The sequence below is a fragment of the Salvelinus alpinus genome, chromosome 22, assembly GCF_045679555.1.
Source record: "Salvelinus alpinus chromosome 22, SLU_Salpinus.1, whole genome shotgun sequence".
Classification (NCBI taxonomy): Eukaryota; Metazoa; Chordata; class Actinopteri; order Salmoniformes; family Salmonidae; genus Salvelinus; species Salvelinus alpinus.
The window spans coordinates 607,796-626,151 of NC_092107.1; the positions used below are offsets into that span (position 1 = coordinate 607,796).

The 18,356-nt window shown below is 44.5% G+C and overlaps 1 protein-coding gene across 1 annotated transcript; it reads right to left on the reverse strand.

Annotated features, from left to right (window-relative positions):
- Window positions 1-851: 851 nt before the first annotated feature.
- Window positions 852-6,163, reverse strand: LOC139548727 (zona pellucida-like domain-containing protein 1). Its single transcript, XM_071358484.1, has 11 exons — window positions 6,038-6,163; window positions 5,571-5,684; window positions 5,159-5,379; window positions 4,782-4,963; window positions 4,344-4,416; window positions 4,041-4,138; window positions 3,488-3,568; window positions 3,089-3,260; window positions 2,728-2,830; window positions 2,367-2,396; window positions 852-2,055 (listed from the first exon to the last, which is right to left on the reverse strand). Exons 2-11 carry the CDS (start codon window positions 5,674-5,676, stop codon window positions 1,880-1,882), a joined length of 1,242 nt encoding a protein of 413 aa, XP_071214585.1. The 5' UTR covers window positions 5,677-5,684; window positions 6,038-6,163; the 3' UTR covers window positions 852-1,879.
- Window positions 6,164-18,356: the final 12,193 nt, after the last annotated feature.

Genomic DNA, 18,356 nt, shown 5'->3' on the forward strand with positions numbered 1-18,356 from the left:
GTCTTTCTGCCTTTTTTCACAGATCATGTGTTTTCTTGTCACTACAAAAAACTAAATGCAGCCTGGGTTTGGACCTGGCAGTGACCTGAACTTGGGTTGAATATTGTCCATGGAAAAACAAAATATAATCGCTTATCAAAGATAGTAAATCTAGAGGGTGATGACTGCTCTCATTTCTCTCCTCTCAGTCATCAACAGCCATTGTGGACAGAGAATATAATGTATAATAGCTGCTGAAATATGGGATTAGCACAGTAAAGGGCCCAGATTGCAGGATGGGTTACATTTCGACAATTGGCATGTTATAGTTAGACATGTTATAGCAGGTCACTGGGATCATATTCCTCTAATATGGAGGTATAGAAATCATGATCCCCATATAATTGAATTACAATTGCTGGAATTCAAACAAAAATAGCAATATTTATGCTGTATCTTTGTTTATAAACTGCCTGCACATTTATTCTGAAAACTGGAAACTTTCTACAATGTTCAAAAACCTTCTGTGATTTTATTTGACCTTGGGTAAAAGACAAAATCAGGTCCGATTGAACTCTAGCTTGAAGTCTCAAACACGCCACAACATCAGTGTTAGAATTATACTAATACACTATGAAGGCCAGTAAATAATATCATTAGGCAGACTGATATGTAAAATATTTATTTGAAAAATAACCCCCCCCCCCCTATCAACATGATTATAAATTTAAACACATAATACGAAATTAAGTAATTATAGTAAATGGATTATTGCTTTCTTTTTTAAACTTTCCACATCAAATAGCACATTCCCTAAAAAGGGAAAAAACACATCATCCTCAAATAAAATAAGCACAGGGTGAAATCCTGACTTGACCAAGTTATTAGAGATTTCTTTAATTAAGCATTGATGGCAAAAACTTTCACAAACATTCAAGTTATGTGGAAGTCAGGATTTCAGCCATACTTCATACCAATAAGTACTATACATACGGTATATAAATATTCATCATGATCATACATATAGAATGATGAATCACTTCTTCAATTCTCCTCACATGTTAGTACTATACTGAAGCCTACCTTTTCTCAGGTTAAAATAGACAGTGTGTTATAAAAATATCTACAAGTAATGTTTTGGTGTTGGCCTTTGTAGAGGACAGTATCAGTCATCCCCAGGTGTCAGGGTTATTTGAATGACCCTTTATTTCTTTAATGTAACTGACCCCATGCCAAGCAATGGATGACAAAAAGACACTAAGGTATTGAAAAAATGGGAAATCAGCCTCACATAGTGACCTGGGCCAGTTTTATTACACGCTACCTGTAAAAAACAATACACTGGTCTATCAATGGATCAGAACAAAACAAGGAAAACAGTACACAACATTATTATTATTGAACATATACTGTTCCCCTGTACACAAAGTAGGAATGAACTATTTACAGTATCAATATGCGCTTGAGTATGTGTATGTACATGTACACGTGAATGTGTGACAGCGTTTGGCATGACAGTGACTGTTACAGCTGCCGGATAAGAGTAAGTTAGCGAAATGGAAAGTACACATTCAAGGAAGGTAGAGTAGCTAAGTAAACCTTTCAGAAAATACAGGTCCCGATCTACAATAACTGTCCCTATTATGTATTGATGTATTTACTTGGTAGGTACATAGGCACATAGTGAATCTTTTGCTCGTGGCTAAACCTCTTACTCTAGAATCATTGTTTGAGATCACAGTTATCTCTACTGTGAGTTTATTAGTTATCTCTACAGTGCAAATACATACTGTAGGGTATTAGTTATAGTTAGATGGATAAAAAAATGAGGGGGAGAATGAGTCAGAGATAATGAGAATGAGAGAGAGAGAGAGAGGGAGAGAGCACACCCACGAGAGGTTTATTTGAAACCAGGGTTCCATGCTCCTGAGGGTGTGGCTGTAGGGAGGCGGGGTCTGCGGAGGAGGCGGAGCGAGAGCAGGAAGAAGCCCAGACTGAACACGCCTAGAATGACCACACCTGACAGCAGAGCACTGGTCACTGGGTTCAACGGGAGGGAGGGGCCACTTGATGCAGCTGGATTACCACACACAAACACACAAAGAGTAAGTATGGGCAGACACAAATACTCACTGATATAGGCTAAAACCACAGTTAATGGTTAAGAAACACAAAAGGGAAGTGAAACTTGTGAGTTAACCATTACTATCATCATTTCTGCTGTAAATCCAAGGGTGTCATATTTTCTTTTGAAGGTAGTGAATGTATAAAGAATGTAAATATATAGCACAGAAAAATTGTCTTTTGACATTACAAAGTTTATAGATTAAATAAATATATCACTTGTCAAGGCATTGCACAAGCAGTGACAAAGTGAGAGAGCTTACTGAGTTGTGAGTTATTCATTGGAGTTTCATCTGTAAAGAAACAAAATCAATCATTGATGCTTTCAGAGTTTCAACATTATTGAGGAACACAACCATGCATTTTAATACAAATGTACTGAATAACCATTGAGTATACTGTCAAATCCCACCTCATTTTATTCTCACATAACCCTCCATCAGTAGATTTCAAGACTATACAATATATAATCGAAAGGGATTCTCGTGTATAGGCTACATCACATCATACAGTTTTAATACTTACTCTACAACTATATCACGGATATCAAAATAATCTAATTGAAGTCAGACAAAACTATAGTCTAAGTTGAAGTGGGTATGGATGAAGAGGTATCCTGCGTACCAATCCTGGTGATGATGGGTCCAGCAGTGATGATGGCATCCCCAGACGACGGCCTAGACTCCAGGCTATCCTCTACGTCCCTCCTACGCCGATGGCCACAGATCTTCCAATATTATATTAATATAAAATCACATACATATACTCCTTTATATGAATCTGTATTCAATAGGGAATAGTGAATAGTGCTAAGGTATTTAAATTTTTAATGGACTATGTGAAGCTTCATATTGATCAGAAGTCAAGAAATATGGTACTTTGGTGTTAATATGGTGTTTTCTGATATTTGCAGAGCATTGAAGTTCCCCCTGTTGACTGTACTGATGTTGAACACATCATTTGGTAAGATGTCAAATGTTCTTACCGGCATGAGCAGGACACAGTCATCTACCCGACACAGCTTGGTGACACAGTGCAGAAACACAGTGGACATCTTCTGGTGTCTGTGTTTGACAAAACGGAACACTTCGAAGGCAAAACGACCCATCTGACTCTTCCCATTCTCAAAAACAGTCGTCTGTGGGTCTTTATGGCAGCTGTTTGGAAAGAGCATCGCATGTGCACAAGCATGCACACAAGCACGAACACACACAAAATGCACTGAAACGTCTAGACCTGTTTTAACTGCTCAATGAGAAAAGTGTCCTATCATTCACCATGAGAACCCATTGTAAGGGGCTCTATGATAAGTGGTTGAGGATGAATGGGTAATGGGACACTTTTGTCATTTATCTTGGCATCATTTGAGAAAAAGCGTGAATACCCAAAGAAAAGGTCGTAGCGCAGTTCATCGTTGGGATTCCCTGAGGGAGTGGTGTAACAGTAGTCCATCAAGATATTCCATCTAGGGAGAGACAAAACAGTACGGGGCTGATACAGGATAGAGATCTAACCACACAACACAACACAACACAACAGGACCGATCAGACATTCTTAGCACCACCACTGGCGCCTTCACATAGTCATAGAGGACAGCTGAATGGCAATGAACCAAAGAGGATAGAACTGAATTGGTATGGGGCATAGAGGATAGGTCTTAAATGATAGCGTATGTGTATGACATACTGTGTATAGCATAGCGCAGTTGTACTTGACTACTATATCAATTCTATGCCATCCAGGTAATGTGGGAGAAGGTTACAGCGATTCCATTTTTTTTAACCAGCACTTATAATGTCATAATCATAGGTTTCTGTTCACATCATGTTGGAAATCTTTGTGCTTCTAAGATCATATCCCCATGTGTATTGTGAATAATAGAAACTAGAACAAAAAATATAACTTTTTCATATCTGAAGATCTCCTTATCTTTTACCGTTTGTCCAGGTTTGTGGCTTTCACTGCAGAAAACACTCGGGTTTTCAAAGCCAGTCCGGCCATTGGGATAGAGAGTTGTTGGTTGTAGGTTGAGTCCTGCACCAAAAGGAGTTTGGCCGTGAATCAAAAAGTTGCCTATTTTTATGATACTGTATGTCTATTTCTACCTAATAAAACTGTCTCATCATTTGTTTAGTATTTTGAGCATGTTCTAGTTATTATTTGACATTGAATTCCTACTATGAGGGCCCTGTTCTGAAGTCCTTGTGTGCACTAAAAAACACTGATGTTGTGTACTCACATTGTAAAGGATCATACTCAATGTGCTCACAAAGGTACCGTTGCTGTCCTTCACTGATATTGCAGCAGATGACCTAGAAAAGGTTCAAATTAATTAGTACAGTTTAGTACAAGTTTTTTTGTATTTTATTAGGATCCCCATTAGCTGTTGTGAAAGCAGCAGCTGCTCTTCCTGGGGTCCAGACAAAACAAGAAACATGCCATAATGCAGAACATTAATAGACAAGAACAGCTCAAGGACAGAACTACATCAATTTTAAAAAAGGCACAAAAGACACAAACTATCGAGGTCAATATGAAATTGCTGACTGACTTCAAATGTCAAATTCATCTTTCAAATGTCAAATTCATCTATCAAAAATACTGAAATATCTCTACTTATTCAATACTTCAATTTTATTCAAAATAAGCCCTTCAGGTGTTTATTGCAGGCACCTACGATGCCAGCTGTGAGTTGTTGACCAGGTATTCCAGGGGGTAGCTGCAGCTGAATTTGTACAGCAGGCCGGGCAGATAGCTGATGATGGATGGCGGGTCTGGAGTGTCGATGTACCCTGAGATATTACCAATCTGCACCAGCGACATGTTCCCGTAGGCATTAGCCCCGTAGGCTGTTGTCACCTGAGGACAGGGACATTGTCTCTAAATACACAATCTAGTACAACTCCTACCTTAGCCTCAAGCAAGACGTGCTCCAAAAATATAAAACACATTAGATTCTGGTGGTCATACTAATACAAACCTGTGTAAGTATAAAACATAACAGTAGGTGTGTGTGTGTGTGTGTTCGTCCATCTGTGTGTGTGTATTCCTTACCACCAGGCTATTGCCGCAGGCCTCCAGTGTGCTGAGGCTGATGCTGAACAGTACTGCCGTGGGGAACGTGTTGTTATTGATGAAGCCCCGGCAGTGGGTATCGCCATGGCGACCATTGAGTGCAAGGTCTGCAACGGTGTAGCCGGAGAACAGCACCGGGCAGAAGTTAATCTTCAGGGTCATGGTCTGAACCCCGCAGTACACGCTGATGTCGCGCTCTGCTAAAGAGAGTGAGAGATAGAGAGAGAGAGAGAGAGAGAGAGAGAGAGAGAGAGAGACAAAAAGACAAAGAGAAAAATAGACAACGAGATAAAAGGGTAAACAGCAATTCTAACAACGATTCTCAGAACTAAGAATAAGTTAAAATGATTTGAGAGAATTTACATAGAGATGAAATGACTGTCATGCTCACCGGGAAACCTACTGTGGTAGTTGGCATCACAGTTGTATCCATTAAACTGTGCCAAGACTGAAGTGGTCCTACCCATCAGCAGGAGGATCAAACATATCCGCTCCATTTTAACACCTAGAGAGCAAGGTTCACACATTTCCAACCTTCAGAATGTTAACAACGTATAACCTTCAAAATATCTAGGGTGTTGCATGAATGTCTGTAACTGTACTGTACTCAAATTTTTTAAAAGCCTTTTCAAATCCCCTAAAGTCCTCCAACACCTCTCATTTAGACCTCCTCTTACCATAAACCCTCTTGCCTTGGTCCCCTTATTGCCCCTCTTTCCAAAACTCAATACCCCAGCCCCTTTACTCGAATCCCCTAAATACTCTAACAAGTCCCTTCTTTCCAAGACCCCCCAACCCCTTTTAATCCGGTTCCCTTCTTTTTCTGATCCCTTTGCCCTGGGCCCAAGCCCATCTTACCCTGGTCTGTGTAGTTGGTAGCTCACCGGTGCTCCATGTGGTATCGGCTGCAGCAAAAAAACGAATGGACAGGCCAGCTCTCTCCACAAAATGTGTGTGCCAACGTGCGTGCGTGAGCGCATATGTGTGTGCCCACACAGAGATAGAGAGAAATGGGGACTCATTATGGAAACACTTCAATAAAAAGTGCTTCCCAGCAGAACATGGGAAACTCCATCAGAGGTGAATGGCCTGGACAAATCTTTTCACGGTGCTCGAAACCTGAGCGGGCTTGCAGGGTTCCCACTCATCTCCCCTTGGTCTGATCTCCGTCTGTCATCCCACACAAACGGCCACCTCAGCAGGGGGCCAGGCCTGGGAATTAAGCTGTCATCAGGTGCTGAGGAGAGCGGGCCTCGGCCTACATTCACATGGACATAAAAGTCAACTCACGTCTGGTCTGCATGGTCTAATGCAGGGCTGTGTGTAGGTAATTGTGATGCGCAGGGTATCACTTAGGGTAAATTTAATTCTGTGATTTAAACTGAAGAGTTTATGGTGTAATTTGGACCTACTTAGACTTGGAAGTTTTGTTTTGAAGGTTGTTTACATGAACTTATATTACTTTTGATTAATAAAACTTTAAGCTGCAAAGCTCTAAATTAACTTTAGTCATTGGTAGCACTGGTGCTCCCAACTGAAAAAAGTTAGGAGCACACCAAACAGTATTTAGGAGCACCAGAAAAGTGATTGATTAGATATGGACTACATAAGCCCATCTCCTATCCAGGAGCCTCTTTCCTTTCTTCCAGTGCCATCTTAAACCACACAGGTTAAGTTACCAGGTTATTAGCCAGCAAGGTAACATGACTGGATGTTTAGTTATCAAACAAATACTTAGCGACCCATGAGTAGTTTAAAATGGTAGGCAACATGGTATATGATATTTCCACAATTTAAAAATCTATCTCAGGTAATATGAGTTATACATTTTGAATGGTTTCCAGGGGTGGAATCCCAAAATAAATGTGTAAAGTGGTAAAACAAATGTTGTTAATTGTGCAAGACATTTTATAAGTAAAAGGTTAAGTAGCGTATAGTTTTTAAATGTTTCCATGCTTTTCGGCTATTTCAGTCAGACCCATTGCTGACAAGTGTATAAAATCGAGCACACAGCCATGCAATCTCCATAGACAAACATTGGCAGTAGAATAGCCTTACTGAATAGGATGCCACCTTTCCAACAAGTCAGTTTGCAGAATCTTTGCCATGCTAGAGCTGCCTCGGTCAACTGTAAGTGCTGTTATTGTGAAGTGGAAACGCCAAGGAGCAACAACGGCTCAGCCGTGAAGTGGTAGGCCGCACAAGCTCACAGAATGGGACCTGAAGCGTGTAGTGTGTAAAAATCATCTGTCCTTAGTTGCAACACTCACTACTGAGTTCCAAACTGCCTCTGGAAGCAACATGAGCACATGTCGGGAGCTTCATGAAATGGGTTTCCATGGCTGAGCAGCCGCACACAAGCCTAAGTATAACGACTCAGGATATGACCCAGATGCAGACACGGGAAGCGAATAGTACAGTTCTCAGATGATTTATTAGAAACATGGGCAGGCAAAGGGCAGGTCGCGGGCAGGCAGAGGTTTGTGATCAAGTCAGACTCAGGCAGGTACAGGATGGCAGGCAGGCCCGGGTTCAGGGCAGGCAGAGGTTCGTAATCAGGTCAGAGTCAGGCAGGTACAGGATGGCAGGCAGGCTCGGCGTCAGGGAAGGCAGAATGGTCAGAACCGGTCAGAACCGGGAAAAACTAGGAAACAGGAGGCAAAGGGCTGTGAGACGTACAGTTGAAGTCGGAAGTTTACATACACCTTAATCAAATACATTTAAACTCAGTTTTTCACAATTCCCGACATTTAATCCTAGTAACAATTCCCTGTCTTAGGTCAGTTAGGATCACCACTTTATTTTAAGAATGTGAAATGTCAGAATAATAGTAGAGAGAATGATTTATTTCAGCTTTTATTTCTTTCATCACATTCCCAGTGGGTCAGAAGTTTACATACACTCAATTAGTATTTGGTAGCATTGCCTTTAAATTGTTTAACTTGGGTCAAACGTTCCACAAGCTTCCCACAATAAGTTGGGTGAATTTTGGCCCATTCGTCCTGACAGAGCTGGTGTAACTGAGTCAGGTTTGTAGGTCTCCTTGCTCCCACATGCTTTTTCAGTTCTGCCCACAAATGTTCTATAGGATTGAGGTCAGGGCTTTGTGATGGCCACTCCAATACCTTGACTTTGTTGTCCTTATGCCATTTTCCACAACTTTGGAAGTATGCTTGGGGTCATTGTCCATTTGGAAGATCCATTTGTGACCAAGCTTTAACTTCCTGACTGATGTCTTGAGATGTTGCTTCAATATATCCACAATATATCCACAACTTTCCTCCCTCATGATGCCATCTATTTTGTGAAGTGCACCAGTCCCTCCTGCAGCAAAGCACCCCCACAACATGATGCTGCCACCCCCGTGCTTCACTGTTGGGATGGTGTTTTTTGGCTTGCAAGCCTCCCCTTTTTTCCTCCAAACATAACGATGGTCATTATGGCCAAACAGTTCGATTTTGGTTCATCAGACCAGAGGACATTTCTCCAAAAAGTACGATCTTTGTCCCCATGTGCAGTTGCAAACCATAGTCTGGCTGTTTTATGGCGGTTTTGGAGCAGTGGCTTCTTCCTTGCTGATCAGCCTTTCAGGTTATGTCGATATAGGACTCATTTTACTGTGGATATAAATACTTTTATAGCTGTTTCCTCCAGCATCTTCACAAGGTCCTTTGCTGTTGTTCTGTTGTTTGATTTGCACTTTTCGCACCAAAGTACGTTCATCTCTAGGCGACAGAACGCGTCTCCTTCCTGAGCGGTATGATGGCTGCGTGGTCCAATGGTGTTTATACTTGCGTAATATTGTTTGTACAGTTGAACGTGGTACCTTCAGGCGTTTGGAAATTGCTCCCAAGGATGAACCAGATTGGTGGAGGTCTACAATTTTCTTCTGAGGTTTTGGCTGATTTCTTTTGATTTTCCCATGATGTCAAGCAAAGAGGCACTGAGTTTGAAGGTAGGCCTTGAAATACATCCACAGGTACTCCTCCAATTGACTCAAATGATGTCAATTGGCATATCAGAAGCTTCTAAAGCCATGACATAATCTTCTGGAATTTTCCATACTGTTTAAAGGCACAGTCAACTTAGTGTATATAAACTTCTGACCCACTGGAATTGTGATACAGTGAATTATAAGTGAAATAATTTGTCTGTAAACAATTGTTGGAAAAATGACTTGTGTCATGCACAAAGTAGATGTCCTAACCGACTTGCCAGAACTATAGTTTGTTAGCAAGAAATTTGTGGAGTGGTTGAAAACGAGTTTTAATGACTCCAACCTAAGTGTATGTAAACTTCTGACTTCAACTGTAGGTGTAATCCTAGACACATGAAAAGTGGGATGAATACAGAGGGTACGGGGCAACAGAAGACAAACAGCAGAGGGCTAAGGATCTTGGAGATAGTGAAAGGGCCGATAAAACGGGGACAGTTTGCGGGACTCTACCTGGAGGGGCAGATCCCGAGTGGACAGCCATACCCTCTGCCAGAGCCGATAACGGAGAGCCCGGAGTCCGGTGGCGGTCCGCCTGTCTTTGATACCTGGAGGTGGTCTTGAGAAGGGGCTCTCTTCCAGGTACGGCCACAGCGGCAGACAAACATCTGGGCCGAGGGTATGCTGACCTTTTCCTCTTGCTCTGGGAAGAGCGGGGGCTGATATACCAGGGAGCACTCAAAAGGCAAGAGACCAGTGGCTGAGCAAGGGAGGGTGTTGCGGGTGTAATCTACCCACATGAGTTGCTGGCTCTAGGTGGTGGGATTGACCGAGACCAGGCAGCAAAGAGTCGTCTCCAGGTCCTGATTGGCTCGCTCCAATTGGCCGTTAGACTGGGTGTGGAACCTGGAGGACAAGCTGGCCGACGACCCAATGAGCGTGCAGAACGCGATCTGAGGACCCCGGTCGGAGACCATGTCCACCGGAAGTCCGTGGATCCGGAAGATGTGCTGCACCATGAGCTGGGCCGTCTCCTTGGCTGAGGGTAGCTTGGGGAGAGGGATGAAGTCGACGGCTTTGGAAAACCGGTCCACCAAGGTAAGGATAACCGTGTTGCCATCAGATGGGGGGAGACCAGTGACAAAGTCCAAGGATATATGTGACCAGGGACTAGAAGGGACGGGACGTGGTTGAAAGAGGCCAGCCGGAGCTTGCTGAGGAGTCTTATTCTGGGCACACACGGTGCAGGCGGCGACAAACGCGAAGACGCAGGAACCAAGGTGGGCCACCAAAAACATTGTCGTCCAAAAGCCAGGGTCGGACGGGAGCCAGGTTGGCAGGCCAGTCGAAAGGAATGAGCCCATTCCAGAACCGAGGAATGGTCAGAGTCCGAGACAAACATCCCCCCGTGGTCCGGCTGGGAACACTGTGCCTCACGGACCTGGTTCTCTATACCTCAGATGAGTGCAGCCGCAAGACAAGAGGTGGGGAGGATGGTCTCGGTGGTGTAGCAGTGGGGCAATAGAGGAGTGACTGTGCATCCGGCTTCACATTCTTGGACCCTGGGCGGTAGGAGATGATGAAGTTAAATCGGGTGAATAGCAGGGCCCATCGAGCTTGCCTAGAATTGAGGCGCTTGGCGGTGGGGAGATATTTCAGGGTCTGTTCATACTATGAATGGGTGTTCCGCCCCTTCTAACCAGTGTCTCCACTCCTCCAATGCCATCTTCACTGCCAGAGGTTCCTGGTTACCCAGTCGTAATTCCTTTCCGTGGGGGTGAGACGATGGGAGAGGAAAGCGTAAGGATGCAGCTTTTGGTCTTGGGCTGGGACAGGACGCTGGGACAGGACAGCCACTACTCCAACGTCCGTGCCGTCAACCTCTACCGCGAACTGCCGGGACGGATCTGGATGGATTAGGATAGGGGCGGTAGTGAACTGGTGTTTGAGGTCCAAGAACGCCTGGTCTGCAGCTGGAGTCCACTTAAACGGGACCTTGGGAGAGGTGATTGCAGGGGGGAAGGGGGGAAGCCCGGGTGCTGTAGCCCCGGTTGAACCAGTGGTAGAATCCCCAGGAAGCATTGCAGCTGCACTCTGGAGGTGTGTTGCGGCCAATCCACCACCTCTCTCACCTTTTCAGGATCCATCTGGATGTTGCCTGCAGCTATGATGTACCCCAGGAAGGAGATGGTGGAGCGATGGAAATCAAATTTTCCCGCTTTGACATACAGCAGGTTCTTCAGAAGACGGTGGAGGACTTGTCTGACATGGAGGACATGATCCGTACCAGATGGTAGGCGTTCCGGAGGTCCAACTTGGAGAAGATGGTAGCCTCCTGGAGAGACTCGAAAGCCGAGGCGATGAGTGGAAGTGGGTAATGGTTTTTAACCGTCATTCAGGCCCTAGTCGATACACGGATCAGGGATTTGTCCTTCTTCTCCACGAAGAAGAACCTGCTCCGGCGGGGAGGCAGAAGGATGGATACCCCCTGCAGCCAGGGAGTCCAGAAGAACCAGTAGCCCAGTCAATCAGGGGATTGTGCCTCTGGGGCCAGGAAAACCCAAAAGCCACAGGTGCATGAGGGGATTCGATGGGCAGGAACTGCATAAACTCACTGTGATTACCTGACACGCTCAGGTTAACGGGACATGTGGTGTGGGTGACTGCCAATAGAGCGCCCATCCAACGCTCTGAAGTCCATGGGAATGGAGATGGGTTGTGTGGGGGTTCCCAGCGTAAAGCTCTCATTGGGCCCAGAGTCTATGAGCACCCAGAGAGATTTGGACCGGTCATGCCACAACAGGGTAGCATGGAGAGGGGTGCGAGCAATGGAAGATAGGAAACTCCCTGTACGGCTCACCAGCGTACTCGTACTAGTACCTCCTTGATGAGCCTGGTTCTTTAATGGGTAGGTAGATAAAACATGTCCCGTAGCTCTACAATACAGACAGCTCTGGATGTTAGGTCTGCGTAAGCGCTCAGCAGGAGACAATCTAGCCCTGCCCAGTTGCATGGACAACAGGGAACAGACTCCTTCTCCCTCTTACGTTCCCGTAGCCGCCCATCGATCCGGATGGTCAAGGCTATGAGGGAGTCGAGGTCCAAGAGCAGCTCCCAGACTGCGAGCTCCTCTTTAATCCCCTCCAACAACCCGTGAAGGAATGCATTGAACAGGGCTTCCGGGTTGTGGGCACTCTCAGCGCCAACGTGCGAAAATCCACCACGCAGTCTGCCACACCACGGGAATCATGGCATAGTTGGAGTAGCTTACGAGCTGCCTCTTTCCCGGACAACGGAGAATGTAACACTTTCCGTACCTCCGCCACAAACTCCTCCAATCTGAGGCAAATGATGGATTGTTCCTCCCACACCGCCGTAGCCCAGGCAAGAGCTCTCCCGGACATCAGCGTTATCACGTGCGCTATCCTCGAGCAATCCGAGGGAAATTAAGAGGGGTACAGCTCAAAGATGTGAGAACACTGGGAGAGAAACACCTGGCAGGATCCAGGATCTCCAGCATAGCGCTCCGGAGGAGGGAAACAGTGTTCTTGGGAAGATGGGGTAGATTGAGGAGAAACGTCGCTGGTAGCGGGGAAATTGACAGTCTGGGGGGTTACTGTAGTGGCGGGCTGCCTCACAGACAATCCACGGAATTGCTCCAGCAATGTGTTGAAGGCACGGTCCTGGCGTTCTGCCAAGGTCTGGAATCCTTCCATAAGACCATAAAGTAACTCCTTGTGTCTTCCAATGGTGGCTCCCTGGGAGCAGACAGCGTTGCGGAGATGGTCCGAGTCTGCTGTGTCAGTCATGGCCAGTTCATACTATCACAACTCAATATATGACCCAGATGCAGATACGGAAAGTGGATAGTACAACATGAGCACAAGAACTGTTCGTCGGGAGCTTCATGAAATGGGTTTCCATGGCCAAGCAGCGACACACAAGCCTAAGTATCACGACTCAGGATATGACCCAGATGCAGACACAGGAGGCGAATAGCACAGTTCTCAGATGATTTATTAGAAACACCGGGCAGGCAAAGGGCAGGTCGAGGGCAGGCAGAGGTTTGTGGTCAGGTCAGAGTCAGAGTCAGGCAGGTACAGGACGGCAGGTAGGCTCAGGGTCAGGGCAGGCAGAATGGCCAGAACCGGGGAAAACTATGAAACAGAACTAGAGAAACAGGAAGGCGGGAAAGAACACTGGTAAGACCTGACAAGACAAGACGCACTGGCAACAGACAAACAGAGAACACAGGTATAAATACACAGGGGATAATGGGAAGATGGGCGGCACCTGGAGGGGGATGGAGACAAGCACAAAGACAGGTGAAACAGATCAGGGTGTGACACTAAGATCATCATGCGCAATGCCAAGCGTTGGTTGAAGTGGTGTAAAGCCCGCCGCCATTGGACTCTGGAGCATTGGAAACGCTTTCTCAGGAGTGATGAATCACGCTTCACCATCTAGCAGTCCAAAGGATGAATTTGGGTTTGGCGGATTCCAGGAGAACGCAACCTGTCGAAATGCATAGTGCGAACTGTTAAGTTTGGTGGAGGAGGAATAATGATCTGGGGATGTTTTTCATGTTTCGGGCTAGGCCCCTTAGTTCCAGTGAAGGGAAATGTTAATGCTACAGCATACAATGACATTCTAGATGATTCTGTGCTTCCAACTTTATGGCAACAGTTTGGGGAAGGCCCATTCCTGTTTCAGCATGACAATTCCCCTATGCACAAAGCGAGGTCCATACAGAAATGGTTTGTCGAGATCGGTGTGGAAGAACTTGACTGGCTTGCACAGAGTCCTGACCTCAACCACATCATACACCTTTGGGATGAATTGGAATGCCGACTGCGAGCCAGGCCCAACCTCACTAATGCTCTTGTGGCTGAATGGAAGCAAGTACCCGCAGCAATGTTCCAACATTTTGTGGAAAGCCTTCCCAGAAGAGTGGAGGCTGTTATAGCAGCAAAGAGGGGACCAACTCCATACCAATGCCCATAATTTTGGAATGAGATGTTCGGCGAGCAGGTGTCCACATACTTTTGGTCTTGTAGTGTATCAAAAATCTTCTGTGAAGGAGTCAGGCAGGATACACATCCATGGCAACCGAGGAGGCAGGACACACTTCCATTCGCCTACGAACAAACTTACACTCTCCTCGACTACTTGACCACTTATCTGTTTCCGGGTCAAGGTGGAAAGGGGAAAGAGGCGAGAGGACAGACTTTTGCCCAAATGAAAAAAAGCCAATGTATCGACTTTGCTTGTGATGCATGCCACTCAAATAATAAAATGAAATGTAACGAGAGTCAGAGCGCACAGGACACTAAATTATGTTTAAGCAGACCACCATAGTCCCTGTGCCCAAGAACACTAAGGTAACCTGCTTAAATGACTACCAACCCGTAGCACTCACGTCTGTAGCCATGAAGTGCTTTGAAAGGCTGGTCAAGCCTCACATCAACACCATCAACACCATCATCCCAGAAACCCTAGACCCACTCCAATTTGCGTACCGCCCAAACAGATCCACAGATGATTCAATCTCCATTGCACTCCACACTGCTCTTTCCCACCTGGACAAAAGGAACACCTATGTGAGAATGCTATTCATTGACTACAGCTGTGTTCAACACCATAGTGCCCTCAAAGCTCATCAATAAGCTAAGGTCCCTGGGACTAAACACTTCCCTCTGCAACTGGATCCTGGATGGCTTGGGGGTAGATGCTGTTAGGAACCTTTTGGACCTAGACTTGGAGCTCCGGTACCACTTGCCGTGCGATAGCAGAGAGAACAGTCTATGACTAGGGTGGCTGGAGTCTTTGATAATTCTTAGGGCTTTCCTCTGACACCGCCTGGTATAGAGGTCCTGGATGGCAGGATCTTGGCCCCAGTGATGTACTGGGCCGTTGCACTACTCTCTGTAGCGCCTTGCGGTCGGATGCCTAACAGTTACCATACCAAACGGTGATGTAACCAGTCAGGATGCTCTATTTTTGAGGATCTGAGGACCCATGCAAATCTTTTCAGTCTCCTGCTGGGGAATAGGCGTTTTCGTGCCCTCTTCATGACTGTCTTGGTGTGTTCCCTGGCACACCCGACGAGCGTCAGAGCCGGTGTAGTAGGATTCAATCTTAGTCCTGTACTGACGCTTTGCCTGTTTGATGGTTCGTCAGGGGCATAGCGGGATTTCTTATAAGCGTCCGGATTAGTGTACCTCTCCTTGAAAGCGTCAGCTCTAGCCTTTAGCTCAGTGCGGATGTTGCCTGTAATCCTGTGGGGACGACGTCGTAGATGCACCTATTGATGAAGCCTGTGACTAATGTGGTATACTCCTCAATGCCATTGGATGAATCACGGATCTGTGCTAGCAAAACAGTCCTGTAGCTTAGCATCCATGTCATCGGACCAGTTCCGTATTGAATGAGTCACTGGTACTTCCTGCTTGAGTTTTTGCTTGTAAGCAGGAATCAGGAGGATAGAATTATGGTCAGATTTGCCAAATGGAGGTTGAGGGAGAGCTTTGTATCCATCTCTATGTGTGGAGTAAAGGTGGTCTAGAGTTGTTTTCCTCTGGTTGCACGTGACATGCTGGTAGAAATTAGGTAAAACAGATTAAAGTTTTCTTGCTTTAAAGTCCCCGGCCGCTAGGAGAGCCGCTTCTACAGTATATAAAGAGCAGAGTATGTTAAGGTAGCTTGCAAGATAACATTGGTGTTTGCATTGATTTAAGTATGAAGAGCAGTGTGTCATGTTGTAGGCTACTCATGAAATATGTCTGGTGTATTTCCTTCTTGGATCAATACACACTTCATGAGGGAAAATCAAGTCTGAAACAAATGTCAAAGTAGAAATCACAAACTCTAGAAGCCTTTTTAATACACTAAACATTTTAAATGTCCTGCATTGCAGGAAAGTTCTCCTGCAACAGGGTGACCAAATTAAGATCATACATCTGTATGTGTGTATTGTCCTTGTGTGTGTGTGTTTGTCATATGTATTTTTGTTTGTTTGTTAACACCCCATAATACTGTATGCACCCCAATAGAGCATTAGTGTATTGATAGCAGCCTCCCTCATGTGTCACACTTGGTGTTAGATTGAAGCTAGGCCACAGCTGGTCACAAAGCCTTCAGCACACAACGGGAAAGGGGACCCTGCTATTCATTAGCATGGTGAGGCTGGGCTGTAAACAAATATGAAGCGCACACAAGACCACAACTGCCATTGAGAACAAATAGGATCAGATGGCCATGTACACAAAACATTTACAGATGTAGGATCTTAATTTGAGCCAGTTTGCTACAGGAAAATAGTCTTTCAGCAACAGGAATTGTGAATTATTATGTGGATTCAAAATTATGGGCATTGTTTGTTAGGGGCTTATACATTTTCCTTTAGGGCAAATCAAGTCTGAAATTTTAAAGTGGAAATTCCAAACTTTAGAAAAATTTCTAAACCTTGAATACACTAGAAGTTTTCATTTCCTGCCATGCAGGAACATTCTTGGCAACAAAAGAGTGATCAAATTAAGATCCTACATCTATATACAGATCAAATTAAGCTCCTGTATCTGTATACAGATTTAGGATTTGATCACTTTTGTTGCTGAGAATTTTTCAGGAAATGAAACATGTAGTGTATTAAGATCCTACATCTATACACATAGTGAAACCATTACCATCTAACACATGCCCTACTCGGCCATGTGTTCCACTTAAGACATTACTTTTAATAAGAAGCATATATTGTCAAGACCACATTTTAAGGTGTGTGTGTGTGGGTGAGATGTTCTTCGTTATTTAGAAATCTTATTTTCAATCTTATGGTTATTACAGCATATACTGTACATTCCATAATACAAGTAACATAATTTATTTGTATGCTGGAATGAAATGTTTGCTTAGTGAGATTCTGCCATGCTTTTACACTGTACCATAGCCTACCCTATGTCCTTGATGTTCATCCTCTGGGCTTTAGGAGAAAGTGATTTCTATAGTGTTCTGAAATCTCCAAGGTCACTTAGGTGAGTTGTGAGTTCTGCCAGATATTACAGTCTCTATCAGATCACCTTCTAAAAACAGCCTGGCCCAACAGACACGCAAATCCTACAATCTGAGTTCATCGCAAAACTGGTGAGTTTCAGTGAAATTTGACTCTCCAGCTTTAACACGAACATAGAAACCTAGTCCTCATCAAAGACTGTTCTGCCATTTGATCTTCAGTGAGCAATGTTTCTAAAAAGCCATAACATTCTTCTACCATGGGACTGGGTTTAAAGTGGATTTAAAACCACTTTATATGAGCCTGTCCCATGAGTTTCTCTTATTCAATATACACAAATAAATTGATACATCAAAATCAAATCAAACTTTGTCACATGCACCGAATACAACAAGTGTAGACCTTATCGTGAAATGCTTACTTACTTATGTAGTAGACACAGCAAGAGTTGCTCATTGATAAAAGAGACTAAAGAAAACACTCTGGGAGAACCAAATTCCGCTGGGTCTTGAATTTTAGGATATAAATGACACTAAACTACTAGGATAAAAGCCTTATGTAGTGTATGCTTACATGAGTGCAATATTTTATGGTAATGTAAGCAGAGCTTTGGGTCTCTCTTGAACTTTGACCATGAATGGAAATGTGCACGGGTCTTATGTTGGGCGAGAACCATGCTGCAAATATTCCATGTGGGAGAGGAAAACCACAGGATGACATACAGTTGAAGTCGGAAGTTTACATACACCTTAGCCAAATACATTTAAACTCAGTTTCACAATTCCTGAAATTTAATCCTAGTAAAAATTCCCTGTTTTAGGTCAGTTAGGATCACCACTTTATTGTAAGAATGTGAAATGTCAGAATAATAGGTGAGAGAAGGATTTATTTCAGCTTTTATTTCTTTCATCACATTCCCAGTGGGTCAGAAGTTTACATGCACTCAATTAGTATTTGGTAGCATTGCCTTTAAATTGTTTAACTTGGGTCAAATGTTTCAGGTAGCCTTCCACAAGCTTCCCACAATAAGTTGGGTGAATTTTGGCCCATTCCTCCTGACAGAGCTGGTGTAACTGAGTCAGGTTTGTAGGCCTCCTTGCTCGCACACGCTTTTTCAGCTCTGCCCACAAATGTTCTATAGGTTGAGGTCAGGGCTTTGTGGTGGCCACGCCAATACCTTGACTTTGTTGTCCTTATGCCATTTTCTACAACTTTGGAAGTATGCTTGGGGTCAA

What these genes read in the sequence shown, in the direction of transcription:
- LOC139548727 (XM_071358484.1), bottom strand. Translation starts at nt 5,676, where the DNA reads ATGGAGCGGATATGTTTGATCCTCCTGCTGATGGGTAGGACCACTTCA. An exon ending in AACAACTCACAGCTGGCATC is followed by an intron (nt 4,417 to 4,781) that starts GTAGGTGCCTGC and finishes AACCTTTTCTAG; the next exon opens with GTCATCTGCTGCAATATCAG. An exon ending in AATGAATAACTCACAACTCA is followed by an intron (nt 2,056 to 2,366) that starts GTAAGCTCTCTC and finishes GTGGTAATCCAG; the next exon opens with CTGCATCAAGTGGCCCCTCC.